The sequence below is a fragment of the Protomyctophum parallelum genome (genome assembly GCF_964188405.1).
Source record: "Protomyctophum parallelum genome assembly, chromosome: 14".
In the NCBI taxonomy this organism is placed as follows: Eukaryota; Metazoa; Chordata; class Actinopteri; order Myctophiformes; family Myctophidae; genus Protomyctophum; species Protomyctophum parallelum.
The window spans coordinates 28,994,667-29,022,076 of NC_139709.1; the positions used below are offsets into that span (position 1 = coordinate 28,994,667).

General features: G+C 42.4%; 1 protein-coding gene across 1 annotated transcript; it reads right to left on the reverse strand.

Moving 5' to 3' along the window:
• Positions 1-4,805: 4,805 nt before the first annotated feature.
• On the reverse strand, positions 4,806-22,405 carry LOC310871225 (serotransferrin-like). The gene is made up of 17 exons (XM_083782715.1): positions 22,354-22,405; positions 21,005-21,180; positions 17,214-17,316; positions 16,264-16,461; positions 15,542-15,698; positions 14,756-14,811; positions 14,054-14,157; positions 12,982-13,177; positions 12,686-12,846; positions 12,082-12,178; positions 11,294-11,317; positions 9,907-10,071; positions 9,196-9,337; positions 8,047-8,114; positions 6,706-6,890; positions 5,650-5,833; positions 4,806-4,950 (listed from the first exon to the last, which is right to left on the reverse strand). The coding sequence occupies exons 1-17, from the start codon at positions 22,388-22,390 to the stop codon at positions 4,904-4,906; spliced, it is 2,100 nt and encodes a 699-aa protein (XP_083638841.1). The 5' UTR covers positions 22,391-22,405; the 3' UTR covers positions 4,806-4,903.
• Between the last annotated feature and the right edge of the window lie 5,005 nt (positions 22,406-27,410).

The window sequence follows — 27,410 nt, forward strand, 5'->3', positions numbered from 1 at the left end:
TGGTATATCTGCTGTTAATGGTGTGTTTCGTCTATTTTTGTGTTTACAGTAAAATGTACCTGCTTTGCACTACTGACTACTGCATGCTTCAATGAGGAATGCTAACAACCGAACCATGCTAGTTAGCTCACACATCGTACGGACTGGTCTAGTTTATTGTAACCACAGTTTACATTAGTGCATGTGTTTATTTCTATTTTTATATAAAAGCAACAAAATACATTTTCGTTGTGGCTTTAGTGTTTATTGCACAGTAATTGAGTAATTGCACAGTTTTGTCGGGTAACGGCGAGCCTTGTCAGAGGGAAATAGCTTGGTTAAATGTCCATATCAAGTGATATCTGAAAAGTGTGTGTGAGAGAGAGAGAGCTATAGTAAGAAGAATATGCAGATCAATATTAAATGGTTCTCTCTGTCTCCCTCCCATCAATAAAGATCTATCATGAAAATGTCAAGAGTTACCATGTGGGGGTCCCCGAACCTCCTAAACCCCAATAATGCGCCCAGAGAGGCAACACGATTCCAACCAACCCCTGTCCAAAATGGTTGAGAATTGATAGTTACCATGGGGGGGTCCCTGGGGGTCCTCGAACCTTGAGACCCCCAAAGACGCCCCCAGGGGGGCGACACGTTTCAAATTAGCCCACCCCCGTCCAAAACGATTGAGAAATGACAGTTACCATTTGGGGGTCCCTGGGGGTCCCCGAACCTTGAGACCCCCAAAGACGCCCCCAGGGGGGCGACACGATTCAAATGAGCCCACCCCCGTCCAAAACGGTTGAGAAATGACAGTTACCATTTGGGGGTCCCGGGGGGTTCCGGGGGGTCCCTGGGGGTCCCTGGGGGTACCCGAACCTTGAGACCCCCAAAGACGCCCCCAGGGGGGGGCGACACGATTCAAATGAGCCCACCCCCGTCCAAAACGATTGAGAAATGACAGTTACCATTTGGGGGTCCCGGGGGGTCCCCGAACTTTGAGACCCCCAAAGACATCCCCAGGGGGTCGACATGATTCCAACGAGCCCACCCCCGTCCAAAACGGTTGAGAAATGACAGAGTTACCATTTGGGGGTCCCTGGGGGTCCCCGAACCTTGAGACCCCCAAAGACGCCCCCAGGGGGGGGCGACACGATTCAAATGAGCCCACCCCCGTCCAAAACGGTAGAAAAATGACAGAGTTACCATTTGGGGGTCCCTGGGGGTCCCTGAACCTTGAGACCCCCAAAGACGCCCCCAGGGGGGCGACACGATTCAAATGAGCCCACCCCCGTCCAAAACGGTTGAGAAATGACAGTTACCATTTGGGGGTCCCGGGGGGTCCCTGGGGGTCCCCGAACCTTGAGACCCCCAAAGACGCCCCCAGGGGGGCGACACGATTCAAATGAGCCCACCCCCGTCCAAAACGGTTGAGAAATGACAGTTACCATTTGGGGGTCCCGGGGGGTCCCTGGGGGTCCCCGAACCTTGAGACCCCCAAAGACGCCCCCAGGGGGGCGACACGATTCAAATGAGCCCACCCCCGTCCAAAACGGTTGAGAAATGACAGTTACCATTTGGGGGTCCCGGGGGGTCCCTGGGGGTCCCCGAACCTTGAGACCCCCAAAGACGCCCCCAGGGGGGCGACACGATTCAAATGAGCCCACCCCCGTCCAAAACGGTTGAGAAATGACAGTTACCATTTGAGGGTCCCAGGGGGTCCCTGGGGGTCCCCGAACCTTGAGACCCCCAAAGACGCCCCCAGGGGGGCCACACAATTCAAATGAGCCCACCCCCGTTCAAAACGGTTGAGAAATGACAGAGTTACCATTTGGGGGTCCCTGGGGGTCCCGAACCTTGAGACCCCCAAAGACGCCCCCAGGGGGGCGACACGATTCAAATGAGCCCACCCCCGTCCAAAACGGTTGAGAAATGACAGTTACCATTTGGGGGTCCCGGGGGGTCCCCGATCTTTGAGACCCCCAAAGACACCCCCAGGGGGTCGACATGATTCCAACGAGCCCACCCCCGTCCAAAACGGTTGAGAAATGACAGAGTTACTGGGGGGTCTTGCAAAAGGAGCCCCCCCCCGCCCTCACAATGTAAGGAGCCATAGGATTGGCTGAAGGCGGACCGATCTGATTGGCAGAGGAATCTGTCAATCAGAATGATTAACAGATTCCCTCAGCCAATGATGACGTTCGTTAACGCCCAACGTCAGAAGAGTCTCAAAAACAGTCTCAAAAGTCTCACAGATTTGTAACTCACAAGTTCAGATTTGCAACTCACGTGAGTGAACTCACAGGTTCACATTTGTCTTTTGTATCCACAAGTTCAGATTTGTGTTTTGTATCCGTGTTTCGCATCTGTGTTTTGTATTTGTGTTTTGTATTTGCGTTTTGTATCTGTAATCTGCATCTGTGTTTTGTATCCGTGTTTCACATCTGTGTTTTGTATTTGTGTTTAAAACACAGATGCGAAACACAGATACAAAACACAGATGCAAATTACAGATACAAAACACAAATACAAAACACAGATGCGAAACACGGATACAAAACACAGATGCGAATTACAGATACAAAACACAAATACAAAACACAAATACAAAACACAAATACAAAACACAGATGCGAAACACAGATACAAAACACAGATACAAAACACAAATCTGAACTTGTGGATACAAAACACAAATGTGAAACACAAATTCAGTCACGTGAGTTGCAAATCTGAACTTGTGAGTTACAAATCTGTGTTATTTACTGTGGACCTTTTGATACTGTTCTGACTCCATAATAGCCTCAGAGACAGTTTTGTTGATTGATTGATTGATTGAAATATTTATTAACAGTTTGTAGAATTTACAGTACATTTTAAGCACAAACTCAATACAAAGACTGTCAACTGTGAGTGGACGACCCAATTAAGCATTACACTTGTTTACAACAGGGTCCACATTGTTCAATTCATCAAAACATTTAAAGACATACAAACATTTAGAGACATACAAATAGACATTTCTATGTAGCTAAATTCATCATATGGGAAGCAAAAAAGGGAAAAGATACAATATACAGTGAGGGAAAATGGGGTGGGGGGGGGGTGGGGGGGGATTCAGATTTTACAGAGGCCAGTTTCGAATTGCAGCCATCCGTAGGTGCCCTTTGAGAGCGGTTTTGAAGGAGTCAAGGGATTCACATGTCTTAATGACTGTTGGTAGGGCGTTCCACATTTTGGTGGCATAGGAGCGAAAAGAATTTAGTCCCTTGTTTGTGCCGAATCTGGGTTGTACATGGTTTGTTGTACTCCCTCTGGTGTTGTGGGTGTGGACTTCGTTTACACTAAGGAAGTATTTAGACAGGTACATGGGTATCTTGGTGGTGTATCGAATCTTGTGGACCAGACCCATTGCAAGATGCTGTACTCTGTCGTCGACCCTAAGCCATCCCAGCCTGTCAAAGTGGGCAGGGGTGAGGTGGGTTCGGGGGGTGAGGCCAAGTAGGAGCCTGACCAGTTTGTTTTGGGAGGTCTGGAGCCTTGTTTTAAGGGCCTTTGAGGTGCTGTGGTACCAAGAGGTGGATGCATAGTCAAAGAAACCTTGTACGAGGGCTCCTGTTAAGGTCTTCAAGGTGTTTTTGCTGACCAGTGAGGAGATCCTGTAAAGGAATCTTGTTCTTTGATTGACTTTTTTGATTACGTTGGTGGCCATCTTATCACCGGAAAGATTGGCCTCCAGGATGGAACCTAGGTAGGTAATTTGATCTTTTCGTGTGATAATATTGTCACCCACTCTAACCAAGAAGCCATCTGCCTTGCTGAGATTACTATTTGATCCTACCTTTAGTAGGCTAGCAGTGGTTCTCAAACTTGACCCCCTTGACACTTAGAGTTACTTACCCTTAAGCTTTAAGGGACCATTTGTAATCACCCCCCAATGAGGGTCTCGGGGCAAGACCCCACTTCCACTTCGTGTAGCAATCTTTCCAGCGAGCCAGCCATCATGCACAACAATAAACAAAGCCACGGCAATTATGACATCAATGATTGTAATGGACAATAGTCACCACCAGAGGTCAGTGTTTTCAATCTCAATCCACTCTGGTGAGCCCAATTTTGAGCAGTAGCCTAAAGTTGCTTGAATTGATAGTTGCATTTTTGAGGGGCGCTAGTCCCTCCAACACCTGGCAGTTACCTGATATTAAAGGTGTCTATCAGAGCTCTATCAGATGGTACAACAATATGGTCATTATAATTTCTACTTTTTGAAAATAAAGAATCATAGTCAGTATCATGTTGTCTGATACACAAGATTACACAAGATAAACAATAAAGTACAACCTTGAAAATCATACTCAGTATCATGGTAGTATCATGTCAGTATCATGTCAGTATTATGTCAGTATTATGTCAGTATCTGGTCAATGTCAGTATGTAGAGTAGTGTACAGCATGGTTGTATAGAAAAATAATGGAATTACAACATTATTCAAAGTAGACAACGGTTTTATTCATATAAACCAGTGGTTCCCAAACCTTTTTGGCCATGCACCCCCTGTTACCTCCCGACCTAGCTGACGCACCCCCCACATGGAAATCAAAATTGCATAGGCTAGAGACATGTTTCCTATTTATCCACATGCACATATAGGAACCTGAATATGGCATATGCATCATGGGCTATATTCTGCATATATAGTACATGCCATATTTGGCATAATATGTTATATATTTAAAATAAAACCATAGCACCACCATTAGCCTTTTCTTGTCGAGCACCCCCTGGAAGGCGCTCGCACACCACAAGGGGTGCACGCACCACAGTTTGGGAACCACTATTATGAACCAATCATTAAAACAAACTGGGGTCCAGTGTAGATGGTCAGGTTGGGCCACAGGTTTTGTCTTTTTTTCCTCTGAGATCTCCACTAGTATTTCTGCTGGCAGGAATGGAAGGTGCATGATTTCTCCAGATCTGGTGCACAAGGAGAAAATAGAATTTAGGAGAAAATAGAATTTAGACAAAGGGCCCGCATGCAAGCGTAGCCCTAGACCCTAGTCCATGTCGCCACAGTGCAGCGCCAAATTTGCATTTGTCTGTGCATTATCTATTTTCCACCTGATTTACTTACTAATTGTTTTACAGTAGTTTTTGAACCATTGCTTTTTTTAGCCCTCCTTTTATACTACACATACAGTTGTGTAATGTTTTAACTTTTTATGTATGTATGTATGTATGTACAGTATGTATTTATGTATTTATATACTTATGTATTTATGTATTTATTTATTATGCTGTTTTTAATTTGACCAACAACACTACAAGGTGTGAGTGTAGCAGAGTGACTCACAACCTCAGCCTGATGGCCTAAAAGTCTAATAACTCCCCTCGAGTCATTGGCTTCCCACACAGGAGACGCGGGTTCGATTCCCGGGCGTTACATTGGTGCCGTGACCCGGATCGGGGGAGGAGGTCAAAAGGGGGGTGAGTGTAGCAACCTCAGCCTGATGACCTAAAAGTCTAATTAATATCTCCCCCAAGTCATGGGGAATTGCCTTTGGCTCAGTGATTAAGATGTTGGCTTTCTACGTGGGAGACCCGGGTTTGAATCCTGGGCGTTACATTGGCTTTGGAAGATTGTGAAAAATGTATGTATCCTCCATACTGGAATACCTGATGCAGTATCAGCACACTGCCTGAGGGAGTTCATGGCAGTCATGTAGTCAGGTCCCAGGAAGCCCTCAAAGCTTGTACCGCTTGGTACCTCCTGAAGGCATGCGGTGCTGCTCTTGAAAAGAGCTCCATCAGATTGGAGCATGCTGACCCAGGTATTGGTGCCGCTGGTACCAAGCTTGGCCTGAATAGAAACAACAAGGTTGTTAGTCTTTTCTACATTTCAATCATGTGCAGGCCTAGCCTGGCTAATAAGCCAGGCACTTTGTTTTCCCAACGGCTGATTCGGTCTGGCTTATTAGCCTGGCTAGTGCAGGCCTACTTTATTTTTTTAGGGTGAAATCTATCATGATAAAAATCCATGCAATGAAGATCATATTCAATGGCTGCCCTAAAGTACATGTTATCAAAGTTGGGGCTGTGGCATAAAAAAATACAAATCCACTAAAAAAGTTTATATATAAGAAAATTTTTCAATCATTTCTAAACCAGTGTTGATTTTCTCGACCGTCTAAAACTATGACTAAAAATGTTTGTTGAATATATAAAGTATTAAAATGGTAAATGGTGCATTTATATAGCGCTTTAATCCAAAGCGCTTTACATAGATGTGCATTACATTCACCCATTCACACACACATTCATACACCGATGGCAGAGGAAACCATGCACCAATCTGCACATCGGAAGCAATTAGGGGTTCAGAGTCTTGCTCAACTCTGGGGGAGCCCGGATTCGAACTGGGAACCTTTTCGAACTGGGAACCACTGCCGCCCCGTAACAAGTTAAAATAAAATGTTAGGGAGGGACGAGTCTAGAATAGATCGAGTAGAACTAACTAATTTTATGCTTGGTTGCACATGGGTGTCAACCGTGTCACACTCCGAAAATAACCGAGCTCACAAGCTTTCTAAATCAACTGAATCAACTGAAAATTAGGCGACTAAAATCATATTTAGTCACCTAAAACTAGACTAAAACTAAAACATTTCAAATGAGTAAAATGTGAATTTTATTCAAAAGACTGTCTATGACTAAAACTACATAAAAACCAACCTGCTGGGAGAGGAGCGTGCGCACCACCTCATCGCGTGCCTCTGGCCGGGTCACCACAGCGTGGGCGGGCACCTGGGCCAGGTGGCACGAGGCGTAGTCAGAGATGGGGACGGGCGTGGCACTGCCAGGACAGATCAGCCTGTAGTCTGACGATACGATGTCCTGGGCCCATGTGGGACCGTTGCCTGGGACAACAGAAGAGCATGGTGTCATGCAATTAGGCCCAATGCAATGAACTCCTTGCAACAAAACAGTTTTAAGGACACTAGACCGGTGCCCGGCTGTAGAGCACCGAGTCGGTAACGATGGAAGTTGGAGATCGATGCCCCACCCAGCTATGCAATAGTACCCGTTCCACCCATCTGTCTGTGTCACTTTTATGTCCATATATGGAGATTTCTTGATCTGTCTCTGACACCCTCGTACGAATACACGTACAGTATGCTCAGAGGTATATATACTGATGTTGAAGGTGACGTAATTAAGATATGTTTCAGTGTCGGGTGAATTAAAGGTAATGTCTGTATGTATACATGTATGTAATCTGAAACCTATCTTTATTATGTCACCATCGAAAGCCAGTTATAACACGGCATTGATACAATTATGTCACCATCAACATCAGTATACTGTACCTCCGAGCATACGCACATAAAAGCCAGCCGACCACAGTATAGTACTTTCAACTTACAACTTACATACATATACTGTATACATACATACGTTACCCAACCAATATTGAAACATATCACCATTGACAGCCAGTTATAACCTGACTTTAGAACTTAAATTCAATGTTTTACAGAGAGGCTGAGATGTGAAAGTCCGTAGCGGTCGACAGTACTTTCGCACTCTGCTTGCACACTAGTATGCCATTTTTGGCCTACTTGTGTGCAACGTCGACAGAGTGCAGTTCTAGTTATATATGGAGTTCTCTGTCAGGCATGCCCAAATATGGAGTATTGTGATGTCAGATAAGGCCAGCTCCATATATGGACCATGGGCAGGGGCCCTGTCCAGAGACAACCGTGGGTCAGACGGACTCGACTTGCAAGGAGTTGCATGGCTAATCATTGGTGCGGTTTGGGCCTTAAGCTGGGTCAGGCCTGTGTAACCATTATCCCCAATGACAGTTGCATTGGAGTGACATGTCCTTAAAACGGTTTTGTTTGTACAAAATAGACTGTAGATTTAGTCGACTAAAACTATACTAAAACGAAACATTTCAGATGTTGTTGACTGAAACTAAATATAAAAATTAGCTGACAACATTAACACCATTTAGGAGAAGCCCTGCGTGAGGAGAAGCAGAGAGATTGTGGGCAGTAGTAGAGCTCTTACCATCACTGAGTCCTGGGACAGTGGAGTGTTTGATGAATGCTACATCTCCAGCACCCTCAGCCAGACATCTATGGCATTAACAATAGAAAGGAATGCAATAAATGGTGCATTTATATAGCGCTTTTATCCAAAGTGCTTCACATAGATATTGCATTACATTCACCCGTTCATTCACACACACATTTATACACCGGCGGTCGGTGAAGAAAACCATGAAAGGCACCACCAACCTGCTCATCGGGAGGAATTGGGGGTTCAGAGTCATGCTCAAGGACATTTCGACATTTCGACTCTGGGGAACCCGGGATCGAACTTTACCGGTCACTCTACCCTGGGCCCTTAGCCACTGCCGCCCAACAATATATTTATGCTCCATTATTATTATTCTTTGTCCTATCTGTATCTGTATGGTAGACTATGTTAATATATCCAATTGGGCTGATAGGTCACTGAAGATCAAAATGATAGTTCTCCCCTGAGCAAGCAGGTAGGCTCAGTGGTAATCAGAACAGTTATTGGTAAAAGTGGAAGAATTATTGCAGAAAGGGTAATGTAAAAACAATGACTGTCATAGAAAGGTAGACGCCTCATTTGCCGCTGTAATTCATTAGAGCGACATGTATTGCACTGAGTGTCCCACTATATGGCTCATCCCCGCCGTCGAGTCACGTGACTCACGTCCCTTCCTTTCATTACTTTCCTTGGCACCAACGCGGAAGCTCACCTCGAGAGCACACGCCCCAGAGCCGAAGGAGGCGTGCACCTTTTGCGAATGCAGAGGTTTCAACAAAATATGGACTACTAAGTATTTATTTACTGAGTCAGAGCTAACATTAATAACATATACTATACCAGCTTGTCAAAACAAGGCCATTTACTGCTTCTTATATAGAAATAAATATTATATTATTATATTATGCCGAAATTAGAATTTAGTTCAGCCTTTTGGCCCTCCACAATATTTTCTGTTTCTTATTTGGCCCCTGGCTTAGAGGCAGCCAATCATGAAAAAGTGTCCACTATGGTCGTCAGCATGGTCGTCTTTGCAGTTGTTAGTAGGGGTACTAGCAAATGTAGTGCAGGCGCTTTTCAAGCACCTGGCAAAAAAAACATTTTTAATTTAAGTTTAAGTGCCATGGCGCCCCCTACCTGAAGGCCCCGTCATAGCCGTAGTAGCGCTCCTCAGGGCTGGCTTGGCATTTACCATGTCCTGTAGCATTACCAACACACTGCTGACACATGTGAGAGTCTAAAGGAGATCCAGGTGCACAGCCGCTACTGAAGAACGAAGCTTTATCAGAGGAGAAGACACAGAGATCAATCAATCACTGTCTCACAATGTAACACTCTAAAAAGAAAGCTCTGTCTAGCACACTTATTAAAGGTATAGTGTATAGTTTCCTGAATTGTATTCAGACAAGCAGTCATCATGAATATGTCTCTAGTGGACCTATAACACACACACACATGAATACAGGTAACTTATTAACAGCATCTCTAGCTAACCATAAGAGTGTATTCATTAATATAAAATATGTATGCATTTATTCAACTATATACTGCATTGTATTGTGTGGTGTAAGTTTTAGTGAGATGCTTACTAGAAGTCATATTATAATATATATTATGCGATATGAGCACCCTGGAAGGGTTTAAGTAATTAAGTATGTAGCCATATGGGATGTAGCCCATAGGGCAGGAGCCTAGTTCCAGTTTCTTTAGCGTGTATCATGACTCGGCCGGGGAATCTAACCCTGACCTCACAGTCATAAGGCAGACACTAACCACGAGGCCACTAAGCTATACAACATTGCATCTTGAGAGAGCAAGAGTGTGTAGGTGACAATTCCACATGCTTACTGAAGTTACAGTTGCCAACGCGTTGATGGATGTGGCCCATAGGGATGTTCCAGCCAGCGGTTTTGCCACGGCCGGTGTGGCACGACCTCTTGCCCTGCAGGTTGGCCCAGGTCAACCCCGGCGCATTCTTCACCACGGCTACAGCGAAGTAGGAGGAGGCTAGTGCTGTGGGTGAGGTGAAATAATTAGAAGACTAATGATATCAAAAGAAACATGTGGTGCAAAACAGTTGATTAGTTATTACACAGACTACATTGTGAGCTAAAGGTTGTGCTAGCCATAGAGGAAAGGCCATGAGTTCATCAAATGAGCGTTGTGCTCAGAGCGCAGAGCAAGTTCTGTCAGTGAACTCAGTGCAGTTGCTGCCGGCCGACCATCGCTCGGTCTCAGCTCCATGCTTCTATTCTCAAGTTCTCAACCAATCACATACCCTTCATAATAGACGTTGTATTGCTCATTCCTTGCTAGTCGTGTGCTGCTGCTACTGCTGCTGCTTTATTATTATTATTATTCAAGTATTTTTATTGAAGTTTTTTTAACATAAGACAGGACAGACAACAGATACAAGACAGATACAGGACAAACCATTAAACCAACAACAACACCAGTACTCAACATTCATGTAAAAATATATAAATGTCTGAAATACAATGTAAAACAAAACCCTCCAAATTGTACATTTATGACATCAACAATAACTGAAATAAAATATATAGAAAAATACATTAAATAAAAAAACCAAACAAGTGGGTAAATAACTGCTGCTGCTTTAAACCTGGCTGCTCACCCTCCACCACCCCAGCTACCACCTGTACTTTTGGATCTACTGTTACATGTAGGCCTACTGGGGGATTCGTAGTCTCTAAGGATGTAATGTGCTTTCTCAGAGTACCTAAAAGCAGATCCAATTAATGGCCAAACCATGTATTGCTCAACGGACATTTTATATTCAATAAAAATATATGTTATCCTACCATGAGGGGGACTGCCCATAAGTCCAACCTCCCGTTAGGGCCGATTCATACTCCTATTTTAGAGCCGAATAAAAGTCGGTTCGGCGCTGTAGAGCCTACAATTTGACGTCATTTGAGGTTCGGGGGGGGGGGGGGGGCGGGTACCGTCCTAAAGTCGGCTCTTCGGTGCTACTGAAAATTTCTGACGAGCCGAAATCATTTCGGCACTACAGCACCGAAACAGCGGTAAAATAGGAGTATGAATCGGCCCTTAGTCCGACCTACGTGGCCGGTTAAGACTGAGGTTATAGGATTAGGGTTAGGGATCATGAGTTGCAACTCATAAATGTTTTGGGACGGAATGACATCCACAGCGTCACTGCAAAATAAATAATGTAGCGGTCCACAAAGGTGTACACCACTACAGTACTCACCACCATTCTGGTCACCGCATTGTGCTGACAGGTGTTTGTGTTGACATAGAAGACATAGAAGAGAATCATATTAGTGTACACAGTACAGTATATGTGTGAAAGGAATCATATTACTATACACAGTACAGTACGTGTAAAAAAGTGGAAATGTCACATTGGTTTTCCTGGACTTCACTTTCACCTTTAACGGCTATCATCACCACAGAACCTGACAGACCAACAGTTACTACTTGGATCTTTGTGCAACCATGGGAACTGGATGTTTTGACAAAAGAGGCCAATCCGTGAAGCCGACTCTTAAGAATAAATATGATTTTACAGTTCAGATTGGGGTCTGAAATCCTATCAAATGGGGGTCCAATCCGTGGCCCAATGCATATCAAACTGGGGTCAGGGTCAATGTAGTATAATTGATATATCTTGGTTAAAACCTTCTTTTTTTATATGGAGTACCCATTTATCAGCCTCCATTTTATAGTGTTCCAGTTCCAATGTGGTCTTCTCATTTCTTTGTGTGATCGCTTCCAATCCCACTCGTTTAATTTGTATCGTGTGTGAGTTCTCTGGCCTTATTGGATAAAATGGGTATCCTGACCCCGTAAATGCATTTTCTGTTTAATACTGTCACAAAACCTTTTCAGATGAGGGTCTGCAGCAAAATACAATTACATTTGGGGTGCTTAATTGGGACGAAAAAGGTTTGAGGTTTTGAGCACTGTCCTATACAGTACACATTTTACCTGCATCATAGCGCTCCACCATGACAGGGATTAGATGTTTAGTTTTACCTGCATCATACTGCTCCACCATGACAGGGATTAGACCACATTTTCCAGCTGTGTAGACGTGTCCTCCGTCCAGGGCTATGGCATCTGCCTCGTTCCTCTGGGAAGCAGACAGGAGACTTTTATTTATTTACTTTTATCCCATGATTTTGCACCCCATTTTTTCACTAAGTGTCAATTATCTAACGTAATCCTGGGCTCAGACCAACAGACTGACCTCATGCTTCCTTCTATGGATGACGAGTGCAAGCTAGTTATTTTCACCTGACAGGGGGGAGTTTCCCCGGTTGGACGTAGCGTGGAAGGAACACGTTATTCCAACCAGTTCCTTTCCCCTCCATCAGGCTCCATCAGTTCAGAGACCAGGATTTCTGCATGTCTTTTGTGAGGGCACCTACCATAGGGGACACGGAGAGAACTCCACACAGACAGGCAGTTTTGTGAAAACGACCCAGGGTATGGGCACTGATGACGGAGAGAAGAGAACACGCCCACAGGAGACACTCCTTAATGTCTTACTGTGCCACATGCTGTTTCTGACTAATAAAGTATTCAATCAATAAAAAAATGAATACAATAAAAAGTAAAAAAGTGCTTAGGTGCTGACCAGTATCTTCTTCACACAGTCGTCCACCGTGGTGGCGGTCGTACATTTAATCCCGGTGACGCCGTCCACCATGTCGCTCAAGATCCACGCGAAGCATGTCTCATACTGAGCCTCGCCCACAGCACACCACGTGATGCCACTGGAGGTCGCGTCGGTTGACTCTGAAAAGCAAAGAGGAAACGATGAAATAATTTGGCTCAGTCTGGCAGGACCCTCTTATCTCCATATTCTAACTTGATGTGATTTGTTTTCCCGTAAATTAACGTGCGTCAGTGCGTGCATGTGTCTGCTCTTACGTTTGTTCAGGGAACGGATGATGCTCATGTACTCGGCGCCCAGATACACGAAGGGATCCGTGTCAGTCGGCAGCTCCACCAGGCTCTGTGTGGAGTCCTTGAACATCAGGTTCTTGCCTGAGTCGTACGCACTAGAGGAGAACAGGTCGAAACCCTGCAAGGCACAGAGCAACTCAATAGTTACCGTACTATGGTTCTTGGTTTTCAACAACATACTATAGTATGTTGTTTTTTATGGTTTTCGACAACATATAGTATGTATATATAGTATGTCCTTTTTCATGATTTTCGCCAATTAAAAAAATCATGAAAAAACAACATACTGTACCCGTATTGTCCCGAATATAAGACGACTCTGATTATAAGACGACTCATTTATGTAAAAGAACATTGAATGTCAAATAGTCTAGTCCCCGATTATAATATGATGTTTTTTAGGATATTTCCATTGGAAAAAAACGGTCTTATATTCAGGCCAATAGGGTACTTTATAGACGCACTAGAGCAGAACAGGTCAAAGCCCTGCAAGGCACGTATGTTTCTATGAGAACTAGAATGACACAGACGCTTTCCCAGATTGAATCGGTTCACACTTTAAAGATTTTCCAGGTGATGATCGGAGAAAAGGTTGAAGCTGAACTAACATTACATGCATCGTCCCTGTCAGGTGGAAACCTCATATTTCTATATCTGTTACTTTTCAGGATTCGCATTCAAGATTTGCAAAAGTAGCACAAAAGGAGTTGCGACGCGCTTCAAGCTTGCGGGTCTGCTACTTTTAATGCTTTTGAGTGACGACATAGGATGATCAAGTAAGGCATTAAAAAAAGTTTAATTATAGAGATCAGAGGTTTCTGCCCGACAGCAACAATGATATTTCCGTGTGTTTTACACTGTCAGCAGCCTCTGTGAGTTTGGTGTAGATGATATTTGTGTGTGTGTCTTACACTATTAGCAGCCTTGGTGAGTTTGGTGTAGAATGTAGATGATATGGGTGTGTGTGTGTCTTACACGGTCAACAGCGTCTTTGAGTTTGGTGTAGATGAGGGTGGCCAGCTCTGCGTCATTGGACCACAGCGTGGGCCGGCACTTTAGCCAGGTGACAGCTAGTGTAGTCGTCAACGCTGGCCCTGCTGCCGTCCTTACACAGCAACTCATAGCTGTCCTTCACTTCGTCTGGAAAACAAACCATGACCATGAAGATCTTGTTAATGATGTGTGAAAAAGATGTAATGTCGCACGCACGCATGCGCACACACACTGACATTTGCACTTTTTGGGAACCGGCTTAGTAATCCTGGTAGGACATTAGATTTCAGCTGTATATAGTTATTGTTGCTTGACCCACTAGACTTACTTGACTAATGACTAGTACAGCCTTCTGTATATAAATCAATATTATTATTTCATATCAGTGTAGATTGTAGAACATGTAGTAATACTGACCAGTTGTTTACTATCAGTGTAGAACATGCAGTAATACTGACCAGTTGTTTACTATCAGTGTAGAACATGTAGTAATACTGACCAGTTGTTTACTATCAGTGTAGAACATGCAGTAATACTGACCAGTTGTTTACTATCAGTGTAGAACATGCAGTAATACTGACCAGTTGTTTACTATCAGTGTAGAACATGTAGTATTACTGACCAGTTGTTTACTATCAGTGTAGAACATGTAGTAATACTGACCAGTTGTTTACTATCAGTGTAGAACATGTAGTAATACTGACCAGTTGTTTACTATCAGTGTAGAACATGTAGTAATACTGACCAGGAACAGTGGTGTGTTTGACAAACGCCACGTCTCCACTTCCGTCCGTCAGGCACCTATGAGACAATTGAGCAGTTTGAGATGAATAATCTAAGTCCATACTAATTATCCATAATGTATATAAATAATCAGGGTCAGGACAATAGGCCATTTCAGGGAGGGGTCAGAATAAAATATGGACATAGATGGTTAGATTATTCGTCTCAACTGCTCATTTACAATTTACACTTTAGGCATTTAGCAGACGCATAGTAAAGGTCCTTACACTCCTTACACATCTGCCGGCAGCGTTTATTTTGTGCGATTAATTCGCATTCATTTAAACTGCATTGTTATTTGTGGCAAGAATATTGTGCCTGTCTCTCTCTCTCCCTGTTCCCTATCAGTCTTCACTGTTCTATCCAAATGAAGTCCGAAAATCTACAATACACATAAATCCCAGACAATATGTGGAACGTAACAAACAGTCTTAATGGAACAAACTCCCTTTAAAGCTGCGCCCACCCTATAGGGACTTTTAAAAACATGCTTAAGGCCCACTTTTTCACTGTAGAGGACTCCTAGGTTCACTTGTTGTTTTGTAGGTTGTGTGTGTGCGCGCATGCGTGTGTGTGCATGTGTACCTGCGCACATGCACGCGAGAGAGAGACAGTGTGACTGAGTTCTAGTTCTCCTAGTCTAATCTAGTCTAGTCTTCTTTGTCTTGTCCTATATGATTGTTCTACTTTTCTTTCCTCAAACAACTGGATGGGGGCGCAAATACCAAACCATTCAACCTTTACTCACTTGAATGCACCTGCATATCCATAGTAAGGGTTGTCCGGTGAGCGGGAGCAGTCGGTCATGTTGGAGGAGGGCTGGACCGGACACTGCTCACACAGCTTGGGAAACGTCGCCGGGTCAGCTCCTGGTGCACAGCTGGCCGAGAAGAAATTACTCACCGCTAGAAAAGCAGAATAGTCATTTTTAATTTATGACACACTGACATTATTTCTACAGCGTCTATGATAGCCTGTGGATCTTAACACAGTAATCATTGATAATGTACGCATCTCTCTAACGAGTAATCGGACACCGTGTTCATGATTTGAGGCATTTTGTTCAAAACGGGCCACTGCTGCAAAGTTTGGAAGCCATTTTTAGTCATTCAGGATGGATTATGAAAAATGACAAAGTATTTGCATTGATTGGACAAAATATGTATGATTAATATCAACCTCCTGGAGGCACTGTAACATGCCGATGTGAAAGATTTGGGGCAGATGTTCTGCTCTGGCATTCAGAGAGTGTGCGAGCACGGTTTCACGCCGATAGAGCCAACAGTGCCGGGAGATTAGTGCACACTACACACACACAGTGACAGACAGTGAGACAGACGAACAAACACACAAGGATGGACGGTCATAGTCTCGTACTGGACTGGAACTTGTTGTGTGTTGATAGTTTTGTGTACTCTTGTCATGTATGGTTAACCGTTAACCTTCAAATAAATCAAATAAAAAACTCACCCTCTTCCAAAGGTTGCTGGTCCACGCCGTCCCACTGGATCCCGTTGTTTCCCATGGTTAGCAGAGTTCCTACGGGAATGTTCCATCCGGCAGACTTTCCCAGTCCGGTGTGGCAGGACCTCTTTCCTCTCAGCTCATTGATGCTGAAGTTGGAGCTCTTCTTGACCACAGCCAGAGCATAGTAACAGGTGTCTGATTCTGGTTTCAAAGGTTTCAACATTTTCAATAATAACATTATCTCCAAGCTCACAATTGCAATTTGTATACAGTAACATATTAAGAGCTTGTAGTTTGGCTATTTGCGCAATTGGGGATCGCCGTGCTATGGCATAATCCTCTTCTGCCCCGGATTTGAACCCGGTTATCTGTGCAAGTTCTGACTTTTTTGTATACCATTGAGCTAATAGAGCCTGCCTGCTTGCTCAGGGGATACAATCTTGAATATTAGGTCCAAAATTCATGTCAGATCCTGTGTCATGACTCATGACCTTTGACCTTTCATTTTAACAGTATGCCTTTGATCTAAAATATCTCAATAGAAGAGCAGTGAAACAAAATACAACCATGAATAGAGGGTATATGTATGCATAAAGTGAGTGGCAAATCAAGTGGCAATTAAGTAAGTTTAATGTTGTTTAAGATAATCAGATAGGACTTTTCTGTTTGGAATGTATATGGGCTGTCAAGGCCAGAAAGTAGTTTTTGCCACTTTTTACGCTTTCCCGCATAACTTCCAGGTTACCAGGTATGATGATGTCACGCGCATACCCTTTATTGTATTAACATATACTCTGCCATACAGATTGGACAAGATTTAATTGTATTAATTAAAAAATAAGTTACATAGTGCCCCTGTGGTGATAATTCATGCAACAAAGAGAGAGAGAGAGAGAAAAAAGAAAGAACAATCTATCCATAATTAGGAGAAATAGATAGATAGATCATCTTACCTGGACCATATTCCTCAGCAATAATGGGGTGCAGGTTGTAATTAGTCATTCCAGCTGTGTAGATGTCTCCTCCATCCAGAGTGATGGCATCTGCTTCATCGTTCTGTCAAAAACATGTTGCTGCTAAATATATATATATATATATATATATATATATATATATCCTGCCTGCTACCCTAATAGACATGGGGTACACGAGCACATGGCCGTTTATCCGCCGTCTATCTCCGACCGAACCACACTTTTACCACACATCTTTCTATGCAAAATAATTTCTGCACGCTCCCAGAATTAACATAGGCTACATTGCATTCACTCAAATGTCTTATTTACTTTGCAAATATTACTTTTGTGAAACACGCTGTTGTTGCGAAGCTCAACAGCCTACGTCAAAATCGTCATGTTGGGGCCAGACTGGCCAGTCCTTCACAGTGACACGCGTTACATGAACCACGTGAACGGCATGGTTTCTTACCCCTCAATGTCGTGAACGCGCCCTTGGCAGCCTGCGACACGCCTACTCTACACTGCTCCATAGAGCAACACTAGCAGCACAGAGCCCAGCCATCCGAAAGAAACCGTCGCGCAAACGAAACCGAAACGAAACCGAATGCTTCTGACAACATTTGCCTGTGCGTGCTTAATCGTTGTACTTCTGTTCTGAACACATTTGCCTGTGCGTGCTTCTTGCATGCGCATTTCCCAACTCTCAGTGATTTATCCACACATCGCCCTGTGTGTGTGTGTGTGTGTGTGTGTGTGTGTGTGTGTGTGTGTGTGTGTGTGTGTGTGTGTGTGTGTGTGTGTCGCGTCGCCCTCCAGCCGCAATTGCGAGTGTGCGCTGAACCCAGACTCACACACTATCCATTCCATGCACATATTAGTCCTATATTTACTTAGCCTCGGTCCCAGGCTTACTTATCTGCGAAAAGAAAAGCCTGGTCACAACCTAAGGCAGAGAAGCTATCGGCGGTTGTATCCTCCGGAACAGCCGTCGAATGTATTTCCCCCGGATACGATATTTTCCCGACCAATCACAACACTTGTTTCATTCATACTTCCGCTAAAATCCCGCAAATTCCGCTGATAGTCTTTTCAGCTTAGGTCTTGCCCAGGGTGATATTTACTACAGTACGCCTGACAGACAGTGTTGTCGTTAAGCAGCTCGACCCTGTACCGGTGTACCCGATCAACCCTAGCTGACAGGAGTGATGGTGCTGTGCTGTGCTGTGAGTAAACTGACAACGCTTGGCTTTCTGACATCCCTTTCTCACAATCTACAACAATAGATTTGTTACTAACATTAGGTTGTGGCGAAGTAGAAACGTGGAGAGCAGATAGTGTGTTTTGGACAAACAGGCTAGCATTGGTGTTGATTTGGGTCAAATGGAGTCTATATGGCTAAAGATAAATGAACACATGAGGTCGGTGGGAGAGGAGTTATTGTGTGTTTTGGACAAACAGCATTGTTTTGTGTCAGCTGAAGCTTCATGTGTTTGTGTTGGAGCGCCTCAGTGTGGCCGTATAGGTCATGTGCAACCTCTTCCAGTCAGTGCAACCTCTTCCAGAGAGAGATGGAGACACTAAACTAGAAAAAGTGCCCTTCTGGGCACAGGTCTCCACCAGGATAGGAATGTAGGACATTGCAGCTTGCCTTCATCTGGTGGTTGGATAAAAGGGCAACAAAAGTAAACTAGGGAGTTGGCATATACAAAGTTATCCACAGATCCGTGCAGTTAGAGGTAAAAACACTTTTCGCCCAGTTATAGCGCCACCTTGAGGCTGAGTTGAAATTGTTCATGTGGCATTTCGTCCTCGGCCTAGTGGGAATGTGGGTGCACAATTTCACGGAAATCACGCGATGTGTTCATGATTTGCAGCATTTTGTTTGAAACTGAGCACTCCTGTGAACTTTGGAAGCCAATCTTAACCAATCAGGATGGAGTCTGAGAAATCTGAAAGATGTTGAATGGCTCTAAAGAGACTGTGTACCAATTTGCGTGATGTTTGGACAAAATCTGTAGGTGTACTGTGCAAAAACTTGTTTTGCACAAAGCGGCCTCCTGGTGGCGCTATAACAGGCCGTTCTGGAAAGTTTGGGGCAGAGGTTCATCGTTGGCATCCAGGGAGTGTGTGTGCAAAATTTGGCATCGACCGGGTTAACGGTGGCCGAGATTAGCTGCTCACGGACACACACACACACGGACGGACACACACACGGACGGACGGAGTGCAAAACATACTCTCCCCCCATGCCTTCGGCCTGGTGGAGACAATAAATCTCAGCTGGAGAAACATGTTTGCATGCATCGCTGCCTTGCATGCTGTGTGCTACTGTTGAGTCGGTCACTCACTTTGACTGATTTATGGAATTGTCTTTCTGTTAAAATCCAACTATGTTAATTTAAGAACTCTGGACATATTAGGTCATTGTTTATTAACTGTGCACACGTGTAGCCTATTGTATGTCAGACTGTATGTCTGTCACCCCACAGTCACAATCCTTTAGTAATTAGGCTGTGGAAATATTCACACTACTTTTACAATGCGTTGTCAACACGTGCTGAGTTGACAAAGATTGACAGATTTCGGAGAAGACTGATAGTTTATCCTTTAGTAATTAGGCTGTGGAAATATTCACACTACTTTTGGATTTGCAGGCCCGGCACCACAGGGGGCAAAGGGGGTATATATAGTTACAGACAAAACAATGGTACATTTCCAGGCATTCAATTAAATTCCATTGCTTGAAAGAAAGGAAGTAAGGATGCATCTTAATACAGGATGCAGCAGCATCTTCATGATCTCCCATCTAGAACTGGAAAAACAACATTCCTCACCTATAGGCCATCCTTGGGGTGGGGAGGGGTGCTAATGTCATTGTTGCAGTGGTCAGGGTGCTTAAGTGGGCAGCTACTGTAACTAGCCAGGGGTGCTAATGTCATTGTGCTGGGTGTGGTCAGGGTGCTTAAGTGAGCAGCTTAGCTACTGTAACTAGCCTATTTATTTGTTTGTAAAAATATATATAATATATTTAGCAATTTTGGAATCCATGTAATAATAACAATCACAATAACAATACTACTAATAATAATCGTAATAATAACAATAAGCTTCTTTGTAAACTCACTCATTTACAAACAAGCTCACATCAGAACAATAATCCATGTAATAATAACAATAATAATAACCAACAATAATAATAACACTAATAACAGTACAGTACAGTACAGTACAGTACAGTACAGTACAGTACAGTACAGTACAGTACAGTACAGTACAGTACAGTACAGTACAGTACAGTACAGTACAGTACAGTACAGTACTAAGGAGTGCAGTACAGTACAATACTAAGGAGTGCAGTACAGTACAAAGGGGTACAGTACAGCACTCGCATTGCCCTCCCGCTATTGCCTTCTTTCCATTTGCCATGCATCGAGGATGCGCTAGTATTCTAGTATATATAATTTATAAAGGCCATCTCACCCAGGTGCTGGACAAACAATGATTAACAGTAAAAAAAATAATAATAATAATAAAGTCTGCAACACTGGTATCTCAGCTCCATTTGTTTTATCGCTGTTTAATAATCAACGGTTCAATCCTGCTGGATCTCCTTCAGGAATTTATGAGGAACATTTGCACACTTCTGGTCCCGAGGACGATATTAATTTCATGTGCAAGCATGTAAATGACAAATAAAATGGACCTTGAACCTAAAAAAAAACATTTAATTGATTAAGATATAAGTTGTGGATTACAGTTTTAACACTATAGCGTTCTCTTCTCACCTTAATTGCCTCGATGCATTCAAGAGTGTTTAGTTTTTGTACACAGGAGAAGGTCGAGTCCGTCTCGGCTAGGGATGCACATTTTGAGTTTTCCTGGCTGGATTTCACACACCATCTGATGCTTGGAACTGGGGTTGGAGCCCAGAACATCCACCAAGGAAACGCAGACGTAAATGCTGTGGATATGCATAAAGATGTTAAACATCTTTAACCACTTTAAGCCAATGGGATATACTGTAGATGTTGGCATTCCAAGCGGGAGACCCGGGTACGATTCCCAAGGTGTTACAATGGTGCCACGTGACCCAGATCGGGTTGCCTCACAGCCTCAACCTGCATGTCCTAAAAGTCTAATATCTCCTCTGAGTCATAGGGATATCCCTTTGTCTTAGTGGTTATTTGGTTAAGATGCTGGCTTTCCATGCTGGAGACCCGGGTACCATTCCCGCGGTGTTACATATAGCCTAGGTAATGAAAAAATATATTATTTGTATTGGAAGCATCGTAACCACTTTTTACACTATGTAGTCCCTATTCTGGGGCAAACATCCGCCGAAAGTATTGCCGATCGTTGAAACCGCCTATTTTCATGGAAGAGATTTGGTGTCGATGGAAAGAAAAAGAGCAGGCTTACCCCTAGGGTACACCGCTCCAACAAAGTCCTACACAGGGTTTAAGTGGTTAACAACTTTAACCACTTAAACACCAGCATCCGTATTGTGGCTGTGGGGAAAGCTTTTGCAGAAACTCAAACGCGTTGAAAAGATCACTAGTATCCTAGTACAGAGCCCTGAGGGTGGTTAACCCTGCTGTCCCTGCATCTTGGCCTCAATGGCATGGACACGCTTCACAACACACCGCCACACGACACCTTGTGAAATTGTAAATCTGCGCAAATATTGTTTGCAATTATTGTCCATGTCATACTGTATATTTACGTAAATCTCACGTAAAAGCTCACGTTGCGATGCAACACGTGAGCTAAAAGTTTAATTTAAAGGTATATTCAGTGATTTCACTTAATTCAAATATCACTTATTTTTTTGTTTTGTTGTGATAATCCTCCCTACTAGAGTGTGCTGGCCATATAAGGAGTTCCTCCCTGTCCCCAGTTAACCCCTGGGGGTCAAAAAACCTTAGGTTTCGTTTTTGACTCTCTATCCTGATTGGACGAAACCTAAGGTTTTTTGAGTGAAATCACTGAATATACCTTTAAGTGGTTTTCTTGTATATTTAATTTGTATATTCCGCAGCGCGACGCGTAGATCTGATATTTTCAAGTAGGGCGTTCATTTACGAAAACACTAAATATAATAATAACAATAGTATTTAAAAGGAATGTTGTTTACCAGTGGTTCCCAGCAGCAAGGACAGGAGGAGAAGCATGTTGATCAGTTGGCAGTCTCCAGGTTAGAACAGAAGACAGGTGGGGGTGTGGTGGTGGTGACTCCATCTGCTTTTATAGGGAAACATCCGTGTGCATAACCCATGTTGGCAACGTGAGTAATTGTTGCAGAGGGCGTGAAAGGATTGGATATCATCTATTATCTGATATATGATGGGTAAACATTGTTTTTATTTTCTTCCTTGTCTTCCTTGACAGACTATAGGCTACCCAGCCCACACGGTTTTGATTGATTGATTGAAATATTTATTAACAGTTTGCAGAATTACAACCCATCGTGTAAAGTTACAGGCTAAAGAATTCCAGTCAAAAGAATATTCATAATCCTTCTCAGGTTGAGGTCGACTTGACAATGAAAAGATTTGAAAATTGAAAACTAAAATGTTATCCTGTGTATTAAAGAACATAGAGCAGTTTTCCCTACAAAGCCAAGTGCTAGGGGAAAAGGAAATGGCCGATAATGGTTTTAAAAGTGTTTCAACTGGTTAGCCAAATGAGATATCGGCAAATACAGTAAGTGATCTTACACTAATTTCAAAAATTGCAGATGTATAAACTTGCAGCACGGCACAAAGCGGCGTGCTCTGATCTTGCATATCTGCAATTTTTTAAAAGCCAGAGTATAAATTATGAATAAAGAAATAAAGGTGATGCTGTATGAACAAGTTTAGCTGGGGACCTTTAAAGGACCACTGGGGAGATAAAGCTGGGGTTACCGGTTTATCTCCCAGCCTGGCTGGTCTATGTGTCGGACGATGTGTCCCTGAGCAAAGACACTTTAAAACATAACTTCATCGCCGTCACTGCAGGCTGCTCCTAGTTAGGATGGGTAAATGCAGTAGGCAAATTCTACATTTAAGGTACAGTATAGGAAAAAAAAGAAAGAGAAAGTGTAATATTATCTATACATTGAGACACCATGCTCACTTACTGTAAGTTTCACAATAGATGATATCCAATCCTTTCACGCCCTCTGCAACACTTCCGAGCATCAATGAATACATGTTTTGTCTGCTGACACAACAAGGGAGGGTCAGGGATTTACAGCAATTAAGTGTGATCCTGTACAAACTGGTAAAAACTGGTAAAAAACTGAAAAAAAAACTGGTTAAAACAAATAATGTAATAATAAGTATTACATGTACTGTATACTGTCCCTTTTTGTGCAGCATGTCAAGTGCTATATAAATGAATGCTTTAAAAATAATTTAAAAACGCGTCTTCCGATGTTGCTCTCTGTAAGGCTCTCTCTTTTTAACTGAGAAATGAGAGTGAAAATAAGTCAGCACAGAGAAAATGCAGCCGCATCCGAAAGAGTGCATGAAATCACTGCACAGTTTATGAGGTATTTATTTCCATTATCATCATTACGGAGCATATTTATTATTTAACACATCAATGTTCATTAAGAGTTAGGTAAAAGGCCCCCAAACGCCATCATACATTTCACTTTTCTTCTTCAAAATATAGGTTATCCTTTCCATAGCACAACAACTCCTCACTTTGCTTGGTTCATAGCGCAGCACTGAGTGCCGCGCTATGAACTTGTAGGTCTGCTATTTTTCAATAGCTAAAGTATAACATAATGCTTTAAAACACCAAAAGGGGTTCCCACCCAAAATGGGTTAATAGGAACTGTGATGTGAGAGAACACGGCGTGATGAAGCCAAAAGCAAAGTTACAGTATGGTACAGTACTAACAGGATTACGAATCAATCAGATTATGAAAAATAAGCATCTGGGTGGGTGACGTGACATGGTGTCCCTGGCTGTCCTTAGTGTCACTCATGTATAAATAAGAAATATATTTGTCAAAAACCTTCTGGATATTGTGCAGGACATTATGGTCCATGTGAACATACTCAAGATTAAAACATTTCATTCCTCATTTCTTCAGAATTGTCAACCAAACACAGCAAAACTCATATGGTGCGACTGTCCTGGCCTTGTTTCTCAAAGTAGGAACTTAAATAAAACGAAGGAAAAAAATGCTAAAATTCTTTTCAAAGTCCAAGCATAATGTTTTCAGTCATTTCTGATCAAAAATATTTTGTCCCCCAAACCAAAATCATATTGTGTGACACCATTTTTGGAAATTTCAACAGGCAATTGTTTACACACCCATTGGGATAGAGAGGTACTTCTTCAGTAAGGCTGTTCAGCACTTGCATTACAATAGCATGACAGGTGTCTGTGGTGAATTATCATTTTAACATTTTCATAAAATACGATCTTGTTGGAACGCTGACAAATGCGACTCTTCCAAGTGTCTGTGGGTGTGACACCTTTTTCATTAAAAAAGCTTAAGGTATTAGATTTTTTGGTCATAATTACATGTAAATCTATGTTGCTTTGTTATAGCTAGCATGTTGTTAGCATGCTAATGTGTAGCTAGTAGCCTCAATGTTATGTTAAGTGCAGAAAACGTAATATGGTGTGACACTTTATCATAATGGTGTGACTGTTTTCCTGTCACGCCATATGACTTTTTTGTCACACCATATGATACAAACTGTAATTTCCTACAGATATAGCAATAAATAACAAAGTCCCATGTTTCTTTTGTCCATTTAAACATTTGTTTTAAACATTTTCACCTAAAATCTGCAACTATCCACAATAAATTGTGTTTAATTTCGTTTTATTCAGTCATTGCCATGTTATTCAATGTTAAAGCAATTTTCCTGTTGCTGTTTTTCCTGAGTAATTGTTTAATCAATCTGTAAAGTTCAGTACTCACTAATAAGTAGGTTAAAACACAGTTTGCTTTGAAAAATGAAGATATGATCATACGGTGTGACACTAAATAATTTGGTGTGACGTTCCAAATAGTGAAAAAATCATACCTTTATTAATGATGAAACCATTAATGTTTATGGATTACATAGCAAATAGTCTAAGGAAGAGTCACAAATATTTGTGTAATTTTAGAGAAAGTTTTGTCACAATAAATGCAAAATATATTGAAAGACCGATAACATGGGCCTCACATTGAGTGTTGATTACGAAAATAATATACAGATTTAATACATTTTCACAAAACTATAGTGGATCACAGGTTAGTTATGATAAAGGAGTTTGATAAAGTGAGCAACTTAAGAAAGTTGTACTCCATTTTCATTTTATAAACAATTATTGTCATGTCACACCATATGATGATTTTAGGCACAAGTACAACAAAATGCTGAATAAATTCTGATTCCAATAAAATATCTAAAAACAAAATATGTTTCCATAAAGATGAGAGTGAGTAGAACAAAAGTAAATCATTTTTATTCCTGTTATTTAAAGGTTTTTAAAAAACACTTTTTTTGGGGTGTAACGTCACTGACCCATCTACACTGTCTGAGCTCAGATTACATTTGGAAAATGTGTTAGATTATAATTTGTGGAGGAAGCTTGACACCTTTTGATTATGTCTTCAAAATATGTCCACAAACAAACCTGCATAGCTCAGCAGGAAGCCTGGGTCCCTTTTCTCAATACAGACCCCTTGTGGCCCACAAGAGAAAGAAGGTATTTATTTAAAGGTTTTATTTAAAGAAGGTATCTGTTTCCATTTCAGCTGCCAAGTGAACGACGAGTTTCACTGAAACTACTTCCACAGCGTGATCATCAAATGATGATTCTGACCATTATCATTTCTGGAAGTGGAACTGTAGTGAAAACCACAGGGACATACACTTAGCAAAGTGACACAGCAAAGATTGTGTCTGTTTCCTGGAGCATTAATGAAGGCAGGTATTGTTGTTACTGTTGTATACCTGCAGATGAGTTGGGGGTGGATGGATGGGTGGATGGATGGATGGATGGATGGATGGATGGGTGGATGGATGGATGGGTGGATGGTGGTTGTTGTTGTGGAGGTTTAGAATACTGAGGAAACAATGTAACAAGAATGAAGAACCCACAGAGGGTATGCGCCTATAAGGTATAACATTTCATTACAATGTCATCATCTACTCAGGCTTATATGTGAACACCCCAGACAGGTTTTAAGTTGTTCGTTTCTGTATTTAGATGTTTGAATTGATATTAATTTTAGCTGCCCTGCTCTCCATAAACCAAAATTCCAAACTCTATTTTAACCAATGAGAGATTCTTCATCGAGAACACCTGTCCTTTGTTCTGGTGAGAGAGATGAGGGGGTGACATGCAGTTTAGGCCGTCGGGATCGGGAGTCGAACCCGCAGCACCTGCAGCAAAAAAATAAAATAAAACATGAATGAAACACGGGATGAAGTTTACTTACAGGGTGGAGACAAGACAGGCAACCTAAATGAGAGATTACACTTCTAAAATATGGCACAGTCAGAAATGCACTTTGAGAACCACTTTGAGAACCACAGTAATGCACCAAGCTAAGGCCGCCCCAAATAAAATAAGAAAAAGTCCAATTCAGTAATTAATTATCAACATGCCTCTGAATAAATCACTGATCACCATGCACCGCCTGTACCCCCCAGGGTGTTGCATGGGGGGTGCATGGGCCTCAGACACAGAGGGCCTTTCCTGTTTTGCATAATTCATCCAAGTTTAATGGTGAGCCATGAAGGGAACATACATTGAATGTTGTGTCTTTGTACCTAAACTTGTATGAAATGGATTATTTTGTTTGACTGACTTGATTACAATATAATATTGGATGCCTTTCTCTTATTTGAGCCCATTTTTCATAGTTAGGCCAACCCGAAAACAATGACTAGAAAGTTTTATTAAAGCTCAGAAAGAAGTGTTCACTTTTCTTTTTGTTTTTCCCCTGGCAAATATTTTCCGACCTGTAAATTGCTGACACGATCAAATTCAATGTTATTATTTCAGCATTACCAAACCTGACCCTATATAACCCAGGGGAAAGTTGCATTTAACGCTATATAGTCAACATGATATGATGATGATGCAACATAACAAGATCCAATTAATAACGCATAACAAATGAATTAATAACGCCTAACAATGAGCCGGTACAAGCAACACACACACACACACACACACACACAC